The sequence below is a fragment of the Tachyglossus aculeatus genome, chromosome 23, assembly GCF_015852505.1.
Source record: "Tachyglossus aculeatus isolate mTacAcu1 chromosome 23, mTacAcu1.pri, whole genome shotgun sequence".
Taxonomy (NCBI): domain Eukaryota; kingdom Metazoa; phylum Chordata; class Mammalia; order Monotremata; family Tachyglossidae; genus Tachyglossus; species Tachyglossus aculeatus.
In genome coordinates, this window is record NC_052088.1 from 24,098,569 (window position 1) to 24,115,148 (window position 16,580).

At 43.8% G+C, this 16,580-nt stretch overlaps 1 protein-coding gene across 1 annotated transcript in view; it reads left to right on the plus strand.

The window, feature by feature from the left end:
* The first annotated feature begins 11,343 nt into the window (after nucleotides 1-11,343).
* The window catches only part of ADGRV1 (adhesion G protein-coupled receptor V1), a 470,004-nt gene continuing 464,767 nt past the window's right edge, over nucleotides 11,344-16,580 (plus strand). The window contains exons 1-3 of the mRNA XM_038765531.1: nucleotides 11,344-11,526; nucleotides 11,753-11,902; nucleotides 14,521-14,616. Coding sequence (XP_038621459.1) covers nucleotides 11,344-11,526; nucleotides 11,753-11,902; nucleotides 14,521-14,616 — 429 coding nt within the window. The remainder of the gene's footprint in view (nucleotides 11,527-11,752; nucleotides 11,903-14,520; nucleotides 14,617-16,580) is intronic.

Genomic DNA, 16,580 nt, shown 5'->3' on the forward strand with positions numbered 1-16,580 from the left:
TTGCCTCATCTGTAAAATGGGGATTAAGACTGTGAGCCCCCCATGGGACAACCTGATCACCTTGTAACCTCTCCAGCACTTAGAGCAGTGCTTTGCACATAGTAAGCGCTTAATAAATGCCATTATTATTATCACTACTGCTACAGGTGGAATTGGGACGCTGTGCCATGAACCAAGTGTAGAAGTGGTCTAAAGTATAGCTCGAAGACTCCCCATTTTAGAGATGAGGGATTTTTTTAAATGGTATTTATTAAGCCCTTGCTATGTGATAAGTACTGTTCTAAGCATTGGGGCAGCTACACGGTAATCAAGTTGGACACAGTCCATGTCCCACACAGGGTTCACGGTGTGTCGGAGGGAGGAGGATTTGATCTCCATTTTACAGATGAGGTAGCTGAGGCACTGAAGAGTTAAATGACTTGCGCAAAATCACACACCAAACAAGTGGCAGAGCTGGGGATAGAACCCAGGCCTGTGCTCTTTCCACTTGTCCATGCTACTTCTCTATTAGTGCTTTGTCCAATTGGCACCAGCCCGGAGCAGACAAATATGAACTTAGTTAACCAAAGACACCACGCCTCAGGTGCTCTCTTGCTTTACATGAACCATGTGTGACATTGTACTTATCTTTTTGTTGGTTTGTGTTAATTGGTTTGCCATCTTGACTAAGTACCTCTCACTGTCTCATTTCCTCTCTGCCTCCTGTTGCTGTAATTGCATATTAATCGTGCCAGTTACCTACTCCGCAGTCTTGGTTTTTCATGGTCACCACAAGTCTGCTGGACCATGAGCCCGGGAGTCAGAAGGTCATGGGTTCCAATCCCAGCTCCACCACTCCGGCTCCAATCCCAATCCAGCTCCACCAATCCCAGCTCCACCACTTCTCTGCTATGTGGTCTTGGGCAAATCATTTCTCTGGGCCCTCAGTTACCTCATCTGTAAAATGGGGATTGAGACTTTGAGCCCCACATGGGATAAGGTTTGTGTCCAACCCGGTTTGCTTATATCCACCACAGAGCTTAGTACAGGACCTGGCACATAGTAAGTGCTTAACAAATACCACAATTGTTACTATCATTATTATTATTACTACCTGTCTGCTCTTACGTTTCCTTGGTGGTGGAAGATCGAAGATGAAGAGGAAGTATCTGGGAAAGAGTATGGGCCTGGGTTCTCATACTGGCTCCTCCCAATGTCTGCTGTGTGACCTTGGGCAAATCACTTCTCTGTGCCTCAGTTTCGTCATCTGTAAAATGGAGATTCAGTACCTGTTGTCCGTCCTCAGTCTGTGAGCCCCATGTGGGACAGGAACTGTGTCTGACTGACTGTGTATACTTTCCCAAGTGCTTAGGGCTAAACTCTTTAAAAAAATACCATTGTCATTATTATTACTACTAATAATTTTAGGCTTGAGGTTTAGATGGCCCCTCTGCCGCTGTTCCCCAAAGCAGCTTCCGTTCTCTGCCGTGATTTTCCTGAGGAGATTTGATCTTTTCCTGTAGCCCTTAAGATTTGGTCTAGATCCCCGATGAGTTCAAAATTAAATTTCACATGCTGAAGGAATACAGGTGCTTAATGTCTGGCTCAGCTGACCAGGTTAAGGGGCAAAAAGGCAGGTAATCAAATTAGCTTTTGCGGCAGAGTTCGAAGGAATTTCCAGTTCAGTCGGACCACCTCATCCGCCGATCGGGTGGAGGGAACCCTAGCTTCAGGTTGGCTACGCAGTGCTCCTCTCTGCTTGGTGAGGGGGAGCAGAGGGACCGTTAGCCCATGAAGAGACGCCTTCCCTCCCTCCCTGCTGCTGGGGTCAGATTGGGGCTGAGCCAGAAAACCTCCAACCTTCACCAGGAGAGTCAGAGGGCTCCAAACCCACTTCCAAATAAAAAGGGCAACAAAAACCACCCTCCATCCCTTCCTCAGGGTCCCTGCAGAGCAATTGGATCCACATCCACCAACATGAACTCCTTGTCTTCCCTCCCAAACCTTGCCCTCTCCCTGACTTTCCTATCTCTGTTGACGGCACTACCATCCTTCCCGTCTCACAAGCCCGCAACCTTGGTGTCATCCTCGACTCCGCTCTCTCATTCACCCCTCACATCCAAGCCGTGACCAAAACCTGCCGGTCTCAGTTCCATAACATTGCCAAGATCCGCCCTTTCCTCTCCATCCCAACCGCTACCCTGCTCATTCAAGCTCTCATCCTATCCCGTCTGGACTACTGCATCAGCCTTCTCTCTGATCTCCCATCCTCGTGTCTCTCTCCACTTCAATCCATACTTCATGCTGCTGCCCGGATTATCTTTGTCCAGAAACGCTCTGGGCATATCACTCCCCTCCTCAAAAATCTCCAGTGGCTACCAATCAATCTGCGCATCAGGCAGAAACTCCTCACCCTGGGCTTCAAGGCTGTCCATCCCCTTGACCCCTCCTACCTCACCTCCCTTCTCTCCTTCTACAGCCCAGTCTGCACCCTCCGCTCCTCCACCGCTGATCTCCTCACCGTACCTCGCTCTTGCCCGTCCTGCCATCGACCCCCGGCCCACGTCCTCCCCCGGGCCTGGAATGCCCTCCCTCTGCCCATCCGCCAAGCTAGCTCTCTTCCTCCCTTCAAGGCCCTGCTGAGAGCTCACCTCCTCCAGGAGGCCTTCCCAGACTGAGCCCCTTCCTTCCTCTCCCCCTCATCCCCCTCTCCATCCCCCCATCTTACCTCCTTCCCTTCCCCACAGCACCTGTATATGTGTATATGTTTGTACATATTTTTTACTCTATTTATTTTATTTGTACATATCTATTCTATTTATTTTATTTTGTTAGTATGTTTGATTTTGTTCTCTGTCTCCCCCTTTTAGACTGTGAGCCCACTGTTGGGTAGGGACTGTCTCTATATGTTGCCAATTTGTACTTCCTAAGCGCTTAGTACAGTGCTCTGCACATAGTAAGCGCTCAATAAATACGATTGGTGATGATGATGATTTTTTGTCTATCTCCCCTGCTGGATTGTAAGCTCCATGAGGCCAGGATCCCTGACTCTGATTGTATTCTATTGCTATTGTATTCTACTGATTCTAGTGTATGTTGCCAAGCCTTTAGTAGAATGCTTTGTGCATAATCTGTGCTGAAATACTATTGATTGATAATTACCCTCACTGAAGGGCCTCCCCTGCCCTGCTCACCCCAGAAACCTGTTCAACACTACAACTCTTGACAAAGGTCAGAACCTTTTTGTTTGGATTCCATCACTTCTCTCCTCCTTTGTAGCCAGCAGGACATATCTATTCTATTTATTTTATTTTGTTAATATGTTTGGTTTTGTTCTCTGTCTCCCCCTTCGAGACTGTGAGCCCACTGTTGGGTAGGGACTGTCTCTATATGTCGCCAACTTGTACTTCCCAAGCACTTCGTACAGTGCTCTGCACACAGTAAGTGCTCAATAAATACAATTGATTGACATGGGGAGTGCTCAGAATTAGGTAATTAATGGCTGGATGATTAACAATTTAATAATAAAATCAACTGTTATCAGGGGTATTTATTTAGCACTTACTGCATCCAGAACACTGTATTAAGGAAGAGTACAACAGAGTTGGCAGACATGTTCCCTATCCTCAACGAGCTTAGAGTCCGGAGGCAGAGCTAATATAATAATGGTAATCATATGACATTCTCACTGTGTGCCAAGAGCTGTGCTAGACACTGGGCTAGATATAAGATAAGTAGATGCAGTTGGTGCTCAATAAATACCATTGATCAATTAATTGAAGATAATCAGGCTGACAGTTCCTGACCCTTGCTTGTCTTCTGATCCGACAGGGAGTTCAGGTTCATTCATTCAGTCATATTTATTGAGAACTTACTGTGCAGAGCACTGTACTAAGTGCTTGGGAGAGTACAATATAACAATAAATAGACATATTCCCTGCCCTCAATGAGTTTACAGTCCAGAGGATGAGGATTTTATCTCCGTTCTGCAAGTGAGTAAACTGAGGCCTAGAGAGGTTGTGACTTGCCCAGTGGCACTTAGGCAGGTGACAGCACTAGAACTTGGATCGTCTGAACTCCCTGTCTCTTTTGCTCTTTTCATGAAGCTATGCTTCCTCTTTTGTACTTCATTGTTAATTGGATTTTTTTCTGCTTAGAGTTTTATAACTTTAATGTGGCTTGGCAAATATCAAACTGTCCCCTTCCCCATGGCAGATAATAGTTTTTTCTGGGCAAATAGTAAAGGCTTCTGTGTATGTTTATCTGACTGTCTAAGTAGGACCAAGTACCTCCAGAGGAGTAAAGACTTTTATCTTGGTTCAGGGGTTTGCCAACCACTGGACTTTTAAGGAAGTCCCCTCAAGACTGCTGAGAAAACTTGGATTTTTTATTTTTTACCTTGTGGATAAATTTCTGAATTCTTTGCTGCACAAATCTTATTTTACCAGAAATTTGGCTCTGCCTGAAAGGTGGCACATGTTGAAAATTGTTTCAATGAAGTAAGGAAGAACCAATTTTTTTTAAGGTTTCACTAAGTAAATGGTAGTAAAGACGACATAAGGAGTAAGAATTCTCACCAGTTGAATAATTGATGACGTGATTATGAAACTTCTCTTGTTTCACGGCAGTAATTCTATAGTTTGAGAATGTCCCTTAGGTGTAATAGAATTCACGTAATTCTAAACTAGGAACCCTGCTCCATAAGGATCATCATTTCAGTATCATTTACCTAGTGTTCACACCGTGGGAAGATACTTGCTAAGCTATTGACTAGGCAGCAGCTGAAGCTAAAGGGTCAGTCTGCTCAGAGGATGTCCTAATTTTGTAGACCCATGTTTCAGAGCACTCAAAAGTTAGACTGATGTTTGTTTCGAAACTTGGGGAATTGGGAGCTTTTGGAATCCAGAAAGGATTTCTGTATGGAATCTGGGGGCTCGCGAAGGAGGAGTGGTGACGTTAATTGCATTTTTTTCACCTTTTTCTCCATGCTCCTTTCCCCCAGATTAGCTTCCATCAGAATTCCTTGTGAAACAGAGAAGAAAAAATGAGTGGCTGTGAGCAGTGTTGGATGGCCAGGTGATGGGATTGGCCCCAATCCTTAGTCCACTTCTTGCTCAAAGCCTAAGAGGTAGGGAGAGAAGGGGTCTGGATTTATTCTGCCTTTTGGCTTCCCAGTCATTTCTTGGCCAGACTAGAGCCACTACAATGTAAGATCCCTAAGAGCGGGGATTGTGCCCACCAATCGCTTAGTACAGTGCTCTGCACATAGTAAGCGCTCAATAAATTCGATTGATGATGATGATGATGATGATCTTACTCTCCCAAATGTCTGAGTGCTCTGCATTTAGTAAGCACTTAATAAATGCAGTTGATTCGAGACCTGCCTCTCTGACCATTCTCAAACAAAAAGATGACATCAAAGCTCAAAGCTGCAAGTAGAACCTCTCTCGTGAGTCCCCCCATTTCCTTCCTCTGCCCTTATTCTTCTTCTCTTTTGCTTTTGATTTCTTTTTTTATAATTCCCCTTCCCCTCCTTTCTTCCCTTTTCTTGTCTCTCATTCTCATGTGCTCCGTCCTTCTCCTATCTGCGCCTGACAGCGTCTGGCTTGAGCTCCATTGCTCAGCCCCAAGGTCACTTTGGTCTTAGCTTGGCCAGCTCTAGTCTTTTTTCTCTAATAATTATGGTAATAATAATAATAATGATTGTGATATTTGTTAGGCACTTACTATGTTCCAACCACTGTATTAAGTTCTGGGGTGGATACAAGCAGATCGAGTGGCATAACCATGGCTCAGTGGAAAGAGTCAGGGCTGTGTGGATGGTGCTTTGAGCTTCTACCACCCCACAAAGGACATGAATGAATAATAATGATAATAATGATAATGACATTTATTAAGCACTTACTATGTGCAAAGCACTGTTCTAAGCACTGGGGAGGTTACAGGGTGATAAGGTTGTCCCATGGGGGGGCTCACAGGCTTAATCCTCATTTTACAGATTAGGTAACTGAGGCACAGAGAAGTTAAGTGACTTGCCCAAAGTCACACAGCTGACAATTGGAGGAGCCAGGATTTGAACCCATGACCTCTGACTCCAAAGCCCAAGTCTTCTAACTCTCAGGCCTGTTCTCTATCCACTAGACCACATCGTTTATGAAAGCCTAACAAGAAAATGTCATGTTTGACCAGAAGCTAGTATTGGGATTACCTCTTCATTTTCTGAGAAGAGAATATTAATGGGCCTTTCTCAAAGAAACTCTCTTTTCCCCTGACTCCCTCTCCCTTTTGTGGCATCTGTGCCCTAGGATCTGTATTCTTTGGACATTTGGCATTCACGCACCCTCTGCCCCACAGCACTTATGTACATATCTGTAAATAATTTATTTTTATTGTTGCTTGTCATTCCCTTTACAATGTACGTTTGTTTTGGCCAGGGAATGTGTCTGTCTCCCGACTCTATTGTATGGTACTTTCCCACTCTGTGCATAGTAAGTGCTCAGTAAATGCCATTGATTTTATTTGTTTGATTAATAGTATGTAATAGTATTTTATAACTATTAAGATTGTCACATCACGTTACAGGGAAAAGAGAAATTTTTCTGCAGTTCAAATATAGTGTGCCTAGCAAACTCAATCTCAGCATATTGATTAAATGTAACCGTACAGGTGATGTGCTGGGAAATCAAAATTGAAACCAGAGAATGAAAACTGTAAAATGAAATGCACTGCCAGTGAACATTTTCTTCAGTACAGTGTTCCAAGTTTCCAAGTTTAAAAACTAGCATTTGGCTTGTTCTTAGTACCTGGCGTATTTCAATTAAAGAAACAGTTCCTGTATTGTCTGATTGTGAATAGCTATTATTTCTTTGCTTTGGATTCTAATTGGAGCTAACATTTTCCATGGACTTCATATGTGAGATGCTTTTCTTCTTTTAGCCGCTTTTTATCATTCACTTTGCTCTAGCAACTTTTCTCCCATAGTGAAAAGATGAAAGCGTAGGAAACTCAAGTATCAGATGATGTCACAGTATTTGAGCCACTTCCAATCTTGTTTGTTCATTTGCCATAGTGATAGAACTCATTGGTTGTAAAGTACATGCAATTTAAATTGGGCTCTGTGCTTTAAACAGAAGACCTAGGATACTTTAATAGCCTGGGAAACTAAACTTTAAAAGCGATGACAAAGTTTAAATTTGATGTAGGGGCTGAGATTTAGACCCAAACATAGCAACTTGTTATTTGGGGAGCTTTGTGGGCTGTGTGGCTTTTTTCTTTTTTTTTTTTAAAAAAAGGATTGGAAAGTGCCCAATTGTCTCTTGTGTACCGTAATTGTAGCATATGGATTATAGGGATTTCCTTCTGAAAATGGAAATTCTCCTTCTGAAGCTTGAGTTTCTACTATCTTGCTACATGCACAAGATAGCAAGCTTATTCTTGATCATATTTTGTCTCTGAAGTCTAAGATCTCTAAAGCTCACAAGGCCTCTTGGTCTTAATAATGCTTTGCAAGTGGAGATGGTGGTCTGGTGTAGATGGAGAGGGAGAAAGTCCCTCATGACCCCACCTCACCTTCTAGTTATCACCCCATCTCCCTTCTACCATTCCTTTCCAAACTCCTTGAACGAGTTGTGTACACACGCTGCCTCGGATTCCTCAACACCAGCTCTCTCCTTGACCCCCTGCAATCTGGCTTCCGTCCCCTACATTCCACAGAAACTGCCCTCTCAGAGGTCACCAGTGACCTCCTGCTTGCCAAATCCAACGGCTCCTACTCTATCCTAATCCTCCTCGACCTCTCAGCTGCCTTCGACACTGTGGACCACCCCCTTCTCCTCAGCACGCTATCCAACCTTGGCTTTACAGACTTCGTCCTCTCCTGGTTGTCCTCTTATCTCTCCGGTCGTTCATTCTCAGTCTCTTTTGCAGGCTCCTCCTCCCCCTCCCATCCCCTTACTGCAGGGGCTCCTCAAGGATCAGTTCTTGGTCCCTTTCTGTTCTCAATCTACACTCACTCCTTTAGTGACCTCATTCGCTCCCATGGCTTCAACTATCATCTCTACGCTGATGACACCCAAATCTACATCTCTGCCCCTACTCTCTCTCCCTCCCTCCAGGCTCACATCTCCTCCTGCCTTCAGGACATCTCCATCTGGATGTCTGCCCGCCACCTAAAACTCAACATGTGCAAGACGAACTCCTTGTCTTCCCTCCCAAGCCCTGCCCTCTCCCTGACTTTCCCGTCACTGTTGACGGCACTACAATCCTTCCCGTCTCACAAGCCCGCAACCTTGGTGTCATCCTCGACTCCGCTCTCTCGTTCACCCCTCACATCCAAGCCGTCACCAAAACCTGCCGGTCTCACCTCTGCAACCTTGCCAAGATCCGCCCTCTCCTCTCCGTCCAAACCGCTACCCTGCTCATTCAATCTCTCATCCTATCCCGTCTGGATTACTGTATCAGCCTCCTCTCCGATCTCCCATCCTCCTGTCTCTCCCCACTTCAATCCATACTTCACGCCGCTGCCCGGATTGTCTATGTCCAGAAATGCTCTGGGCATGTTACTCCCCTCCTCAAAAATCTCCAGTGGCTACCAATCAACCTACGCATCAGGCAGAAACTCCTCACCCTGGGCTTCAAGGCTGTCCATCACCTCGCCCTCACCTACCTCACCTCCCTTCTCTCCTTCTATAGCCCAGCCTGCACCCTCCGCTCCTCTGCCACTAATCTCCTCACCGTGCCTCGTTCTCGCCCGTCCCGCCGTCGACCTCCGGCCCACGTCATCCCCCCTGGCCTGGAATGCCCTCCCTCCCCACATCCGCCAAGCTAGCTCTCATCCTCCCTTCAAGGCCCTACTGAGAGCTCACCTCCTCCAGGAGGCCTTCCCAGACTGAGCCCCCTCCTTCCTCTCCCCCTCCTCTCCCTCTCCATCCACCCGCCTTACCTCCTTCCCTTCCCCACAGCACCTGTATATATGTATATATGTTTGTACATATTTATTACTCTATTTATTTTACTTGTACATATTTATTCTATTTATTTTATTCTGTTAATATGCTTTGTTTTGTTCTCTGTCTCCCCCTTCTAGACTGTGAGCCCACTGTTGGGTAGGGACTGTCTCTATATGTTGCCAACTTGTACTTCCCAAGCGCTTAGTACAGTGCTCTGCACACAGTAAGCGCTCAATAAGTACGGTTGAATGAATGAATGAGAGGGGTCTTTAGTGAGATAGATGAGATGGGAGTGGGGGAGAGTGCAGGCTGGGCTGTAGTGGGGGATCAGTGAGGTGAGGTAGAATGGGGAAGGCTGATTGTACGCTTAAAGCTGATTGTAAGAAATTTCTGTTTGGTGCCAAGGTAGATGGGCAGCCAGTGGAGGGTCTTGAAGAGTGGGGAGACGTGGACTGAACATCCTTCTTCATTTCCTGAGGCCCTGTAATAGTAATAGTATTGAGCCCAGGACACTGTATTAATTGTGGAGAAAGAGTATACAAGGGGGAATTAGACAGTAGACCCTGTCACTTGAGGGGCTCACAACAAATGTTCCCAAATAGGAGAAGGAGGGGAAAACATGGATAGATAAGCTCTGTTCTGTAAAGGAATGGGGGAATTGAGAATCAGAGGCAAGCAGAGAAAAGATCATGCCTAGTTATGTAAACTCAGGCAAATCTTCCATCTCTCAATCCCCTCCTGCTCTTAGAAACAGATCTGATATGATTATTAGGTAATTTCATATTGTCGACGACATTCATTGTGTATTCAACCGTTCTTCATTTTTATAAATGGAGTTTGCTCAGGTAATTCATGTGCAAATAGTAGCTGCTTCAAAACATAAAATTGAAAAACTGGGGTGATTTTAATAGCTGCGAGGTAGTAGAATCGAACCCGGATGCCAAGTAGAAGCGGGAAGTTTTTATTGGTATTTATGTGGTTACTATGTGTCAAGCACTTTTCTAAGCATGGGGTAGATACAAATCAGGTCAGACACAATTCCTGTCCCACGGTGGCCTCACAGTCTAAGTAGAAGCGGAAACAGGTATCCAATCCCCATTTTACAGTGGAGGAAACTTAAGGGCACAGAGAAGTTAAGTGACTTGCCCAGGTCACGCAGCAGGCAAATGGTGGAGTAGGGGATTAGAATACAGGTCCTCTGACCTCCAGGCCCATTCCCTTTCCTCTAGGCCACGCTGCAGAGCCCTGTAGTAACTGCTTGGGAAAATCTATTACATCAGAATTGGTAGGTGCGATCCCTGCCTACAAGAAGTTTACAGTTTCACTGCCTATTCCTATTCTCCCCACCTTCAAAGCCTCACTGAAGGCACATCTTCCTCCAAGAGGCCTTCCCTAAGCCCTCATTTCCTCTTGTCCCACTCCCTTCTGCCATCTCACTTGCAACTTGGGTTTGCTCCCTTTATTCCCCTCTTATTATTCACCACTTATTAATAATTTATATTAATGCCTGTTCTCCCCCATTTCCTCTTGCCCCACTCCCTTTTCTGTCACACTTGCAACTTGAATTTGCTCTCTTTATTCCCCTCTCCCTCAACCCCCCACCACTTAAGCGTATCTCTGTAATTTATATTAATGTCTGTCTCTCCCTATAGACTCCATGCTCTTTGGGGGCAAGGAACCCACTCTCTCAAGTGCTTAGTACAGTGCTCTGCACACAGTTTGTGCTCAATAAATGCTATTGATTGATTGTCTTGTTCAGGCTTTGAACTGCTGCCTGGGGATTAGATCTCTGATGCAATTTAAAGGCCTGGAGCTTCTTCAGGCTTCCCACAATATGGCCAAGTGTCAGGGGGTGGGGCTGAAATTTCCCTACCATCCTTTTCTTGAACATCAGATCTCCGTGCCTGGGGGCCCATCCGCCTTTCCCAGTTCCCAAGATGTGAAGTCAAGGGCTTGGTGACATGGGGGTGGACTAGCATAGTCTAGCATATTATACCTAAAGTTGCAGAATAGTCATGACTTTTCTAAAGCTTCTTTATTCCCTAAAAAAGCCCATTGCATTTGATTGTTTTGTCCATCTTGTCTTGTCACATTTTCCATTGCTGCCCGGAATGGATATTTTTTTTTTCTTGAGATAGGGGTCTGTTTCCCTTTCCCTTTACCTGCTTTTCTCTAGGATCAGGTAAAATATAAATGTATAAACAGTTTCCACATGGGGTATGGTTAAATTTGTTATGGACTTCTGAAAGAACATTTGTGATTTAACCTTTCCCTGTGTTCACATCAACTTCACTATTTGTACTGTGTCAGGTACATCTGGAATAATACCCTCAAACAATATGGGTTTTGGCAAAATATTACACGTGTTTCACACATCAAAGTTTCTCTTTCTTCTTTTTTTTCTTTTTTGGTAGGGATGCCCTCTGTTTCTTTTTTAGTTAATCTGCTTTCAGCATTATTCATCAGTTTTGCATCCGGAGAAACAGAAGTAAGATTTGCCGGGCAAACAGAATTTGTCGTTAATGAAACCACTACAACAGTTATTCGTCTTGTTATTGAAAGGATAGGAGAGCCAGCGAATATCACGGCAATTGTATCGGTAAGAATGTCTGGTTCCATTTTTTTCAGCTGCAATATTCAAGTTATCTTCCGAAAATGGACTGTATCTCAGGTTACATCGTTCTTGGAGGTTTCATTCCAGTAGTGTCAACCCCTGTTAAATTCCTTTTTTTTTTTTTAAGTATTGCTGAAGAGCTCAGATTGAGGATTTTCTTCTAGTGCCAACACTAAAGTTTACTCTAGAGTCTCTTATGTATTTATTGTAGCTGTTTGGAGAAGACACTGGAGACTTTTTTGACACATATGCTGCTGCCTTCATACCTGCTACAGAAGCAAATAGGACTGTCTATATATCTGTTTGTGATGATGACGTTCCAGAGGCTGACGAAACATTCATTTTCCACTTGACATTACAAGTAAGTGCTATATTTTTCAGCATGTTTTTAACCCGAACTCAGCAGACTGCTCCAAACTTAGATTCCTGAACAAAAGTTAGATCAGAAGTCTAGAGCAGTGATTCTTAAATGTGCGCGATTCCTGAACAAAAGTTAGATCAGAAGTCTAGAGCAGTGATTCTTAAATGTGCGCAAGTGGGGCTTATATAGTTAGACTTTGTGGGGGCTTGCAATCTGAACCCCACCAGATCTGGTCTGCTCTAGTTATTGCTTAGGCCTGGCAGAATGGCAGAATGAAAATACAGGGCTGGAATTCAGGCCTGAGTTCTAATCCTGCCTCAGCCACTTGCCTGCTGGGTGACCTTGGGCAAGTCACTTAACATTTTTGTGCCTTAGTTTCCCCATCTTTCAGATGGGGTTAAATACTATTTCTCTCTCCCTCCCTCTTAAGTTTTGAGCTCTGTGTGGGGCAGTGATTGTATTATTGCCTTAGCTCTTAGCACAGGGTGTGGTATATAGTAAATGTTTAACAGATACTACTACTATTATTTGTTATATACCTATTATGCATCAAGGATTCGGAAGTTACAAACTAACCAGATTGGACCAAGTCCCTGTCCTATACAGGACCAACAGTCTAAGAAGGAGACAGCAATCTCTAGGCTGTAAGCTGTTTGTGGGCAGGGATCATGTCTACCATCTCTATTGTATTTTACCCCTCCAGTGCACAATGCTCTGAACTCTGCAGATGCTCAACAGATACTATTAGTTGATTGACTGAAAAGGTAATTAATCTCCATTTTACGGAGGAAACTGAAAAACAGAGAAGTGAAGTGACTTGGCCAAGGTCACACAGCAAGTGAGGTGTGTGGGGCAGGGACTACAACCCAGGTCTCCTGACTCCCAGTCTCGGGCTCTTTCCATTAGGCCACATTGCCTCCCCACACTAGGGTTGTGCACCACCAAAGCAGAAGCTCTCTTCTAGGGACTTTGAGCTCATTGTGGGCAAGGAACTTGTCTACCAGCTCAACCAACTCTGTTGTATTGTTTGATCGTGTTCTACCTGGTGCTTAGTACAGTGGTCTGCACACAGCGAGCGCTCAATAAATACAACTGATTGATCGATCGATTGAGCTGCTGGAACCCTCAGCTGTGTAGACCCTGGGCTGTCTTGGGCTGCAGGAGACTGGGGAGTCTGTAGGAGAAACGAGGTCTGAGCCATGCCAGAGCCCACCATGTTTGCTTTTGGGCCATTTCAATCTGATCCCAGAGCATTGGGTCCTATGGGATCCCCCAGCTGCATATCTGGAATCCACCCAGGTTCAAAGTAACAGACATGCTCACCGAACTCTCATTCTTTTATCTGACAGTTAGTAACTGTGGTATTTTTTAAGCACTGACTATGTGCCAGGCGCTGTGCTAAGCACAGATAGATACAAGTTTATCAGGCTGGACACAGTCCCTTTCCCACATGGGCCTCCCAGTCTCAATCCCCTTTTTACCGATGAAGTAACTGAAGCACAGAGAAGTAAAGTGACTTACCCAAGGTCACACCGCGGACAAGTGGCTGACCTTCTGACTCTGCCAGGCCTGTGCCCTGTCCACTATGCCTTGCCACTTATTTGCATAAAATTCCTTCATCTTAAAACAATGCCTCATAAAAAATCTAGTTTTAAAAAGGTGCAGCCATTAAAGCATTGTATCTCCAGGTCTGTCTTCCCTGCTTCCCTTGACTGGATTTACCATTCAGCCCTTGGGAGATGGAGACTCAGTTCTAGTTCTGTAGTCCAGTGGTCAGTTGTGACCCACCCAGCATACTCAGGCCCTCAAGGAAGAATTGTCTTTCCCTTCAAGGCCCAGAACAATGACCTTGACTCCAGACTTCAAAGGAGAAGGGAATGAAAAGGCCTTGGGGTGAAGGGGTGTGGAAAAGGGAAGTCTTCAAGCCCAGTGCTCAACAACCCTGGGAAAAGGGCTTGGAGAGAGTAAAGGTTAATCGCCTCTCTTTTTTGATCCCATTAGGACAATACAGTCAGGCCTAAGCAAGCTTTTCCCCAGTTAATCTTTTTGGAGGGCATTGAAATCGCTTCTTTTGGAATGAATCTGTATTTATCACAACATGTTGGTAATAAATAGGGATGCAGTAAATACAAGGAACAATTAACTGCTTTGCATTTTAGTTGTGGCATTCTTCTTTATTTTCCTGAAGTCATTGGATTTCCCTGATGAATATTTATAGAAATCTTATAAACCGATTTTCCCACTGTTATACTGTTTGCTTTGACCCGTGGCCTTCTGATGTATAGAAAAGTAGTTCCCTAGATCTAGCACTTTCTACAATGGTGAAGAAGATAATTTTCTAACCAAACTGGAGTCTTTATACCCGATTCCTTTTTGCTATAGAGGCATTAATAGGTTGTCAAACTATGATTAATGTGTTTCAAAGTCTGGAGATTCTATAATGGGGAAGGGCGATTTTTACAGTATTCCAGTTGATTTAAATCTACTCTCTTTCAACTGAGTAGTAGATGAATGCCTCTTTTCCATTTAAAATTGATTAGTTATCTAGAAAGGATTCCTAATAAAAATTTAATTTTTATTAACTTTTTTCATGTTTAACATTGTGATATTACTTTTAGAAACCATCAGCGAAAGTACAACTTGGATGGCCCAGGTCTGTTACTGTGACAATATTGTCAAACGACAATGCTTTTGGAATAATTTCATTCAACATGGTATGGTTGTAATATTTTTTTCTTGATAAGTTTAAACTGTTAATTCATCAATTTATTGGATTGTATTAGCACATGTTTTAGACAGACTTCTCTTGCCAAGAAACTGTTTTTTCCATTAACTAAATGGCATTCACTAATGCGTGAGGAAAACCCCTCCCCACCAATTTATTGAAATTAATGAATTCAAATATCCATTAAAGAGTTGGAGCAAATGAGGGGAAAAAAACCAACCAAACTCCTCTGGATAAATTGGAATTCCTCAGGTACAAGCATGTTACATGACAAATTACATTTTTCCCTTTCAACAACAGGCCATATTAAGTCATCAAGAAATAGACTAAATAATTTTATGGAAGTAGTCATTTAGTTTAATTGTCCCTTTATCATGTTAAGAAGAAAGCTTTTTTATTGGGCAGATTTTATTGCAAAATCTGTAAATGTCTTGTCAGAGGGGGTGGGCTTTTCTTGTTCAGTGTCTAGTGCTGCTCTATTTTTCTGGGTCCCTAAATCAATTTATTTGACTCTGTGTCTGGGGTCAGATCATTTTTCTTTATGATATTTGAATAGTCTCTCTAGATTCTACCTGTAGGGCTGAAGTAAATAGTTAATGTGCTTTTAGGAGGAAGGAATCAGGGTTGCTGGCCAAAGTAGGGAGCAGGAGTGAAGAGTTTAACTCACTCACAAGAGTTTGGGATTAACTTTGGTGTGCCCTTCCTTGCCTGGATTGGACATTGATGGGGTGTTGAGGTTAAGGGAATATAGTGCTTCCTTACAGAGTCAGGATCGTGGGTGGGCTGAAGAGGCTCCAGTTGTGTGCTTGTTCGGGAAGAGTTTGCAGTAGGATCCCAGCCCCATTTTAGCTCCTGGAACTCTGGCTTCCTCAGGGGAGTTTGCAGAATGATCCCGCAGAGGAATCCTTGTGGATGAAGAGAGGCAGGACAGTGGTCTTTCACCATTTTGGAGGAACTTCAGGGTATTTAAGAAGTCCAGTCCCGTACAGGTTAGAGGAACTGGAACAGCATATGTGGTTCCCTCAACCCTCTCTCTTTCTCTAGTTCTGGGGTCAGGATCCCAGGTATTTATCCCAACCTGACCTTTGTGAGGCAAGAGAAGGTGTGACCCTCCTCTCCCTCATTCTCAACTCCCAGGAACCCCGATTTGCACATCCAGTGACAGCTCAGAGGCCACAACTGCCCTGGCCTTGTGTCACATGATCAGAAACGTTGCTGAACAAATTTTCGTCCTCCGATTTGCTCATCAATTGCAGTGTCCATGAAAGGATTGCAGAATCAATACGAGTTTTGTAAGAAATCTTGCGGATTGTAGATAACACGTGAATAACTACCCTAGCTCTTTAAACATATACATTGCTACTGCCCTGAGGGAGTACATTTTATGATGATGATGGCATTTATTAAGCACTTTCTATGTGCAAAGCACTGTTCCCATCTACAATCTGGCACTCAAAACCACAGTGATAGTGCAGCAGAAACAGAGGTGTTTTTTTCCCCTCTCAATCAAACTGTAATATATTGTATCCCTGAGCCAAAGGATAAATTTGAGGGTTTTATTTATGTAAATAAAGTTTTTTAATTTATTTGTTATATGTCTATTCATTTATAGCATTTTAATATTGGAGAGTTTGAGGAACACAAATAGGAATCTTGAGAAAATGGCACATCCATTTTTTTGTTTTTACTTATGCTTTCCAGTCAGATTTGTTTCATACCAGAAGCTAAAATTGTCCTCAAATCATAAAGCCTGGCTCTCTGCAGAAAGGAAAATTGTTTGTAATGATGTTGCGATAATTCAGAAATACAATATGCATGAGTAACTAGATGATCTATTTTGCTTGTCCTTCAGGCTCTTTACTAGCTGAATTAATTTGTTGCTAGGAAATCTAAAACAATTAGTATACGGTTTACAGAATGGATTAACTTGTCTGTGGGAGTGTAAGATTTCTA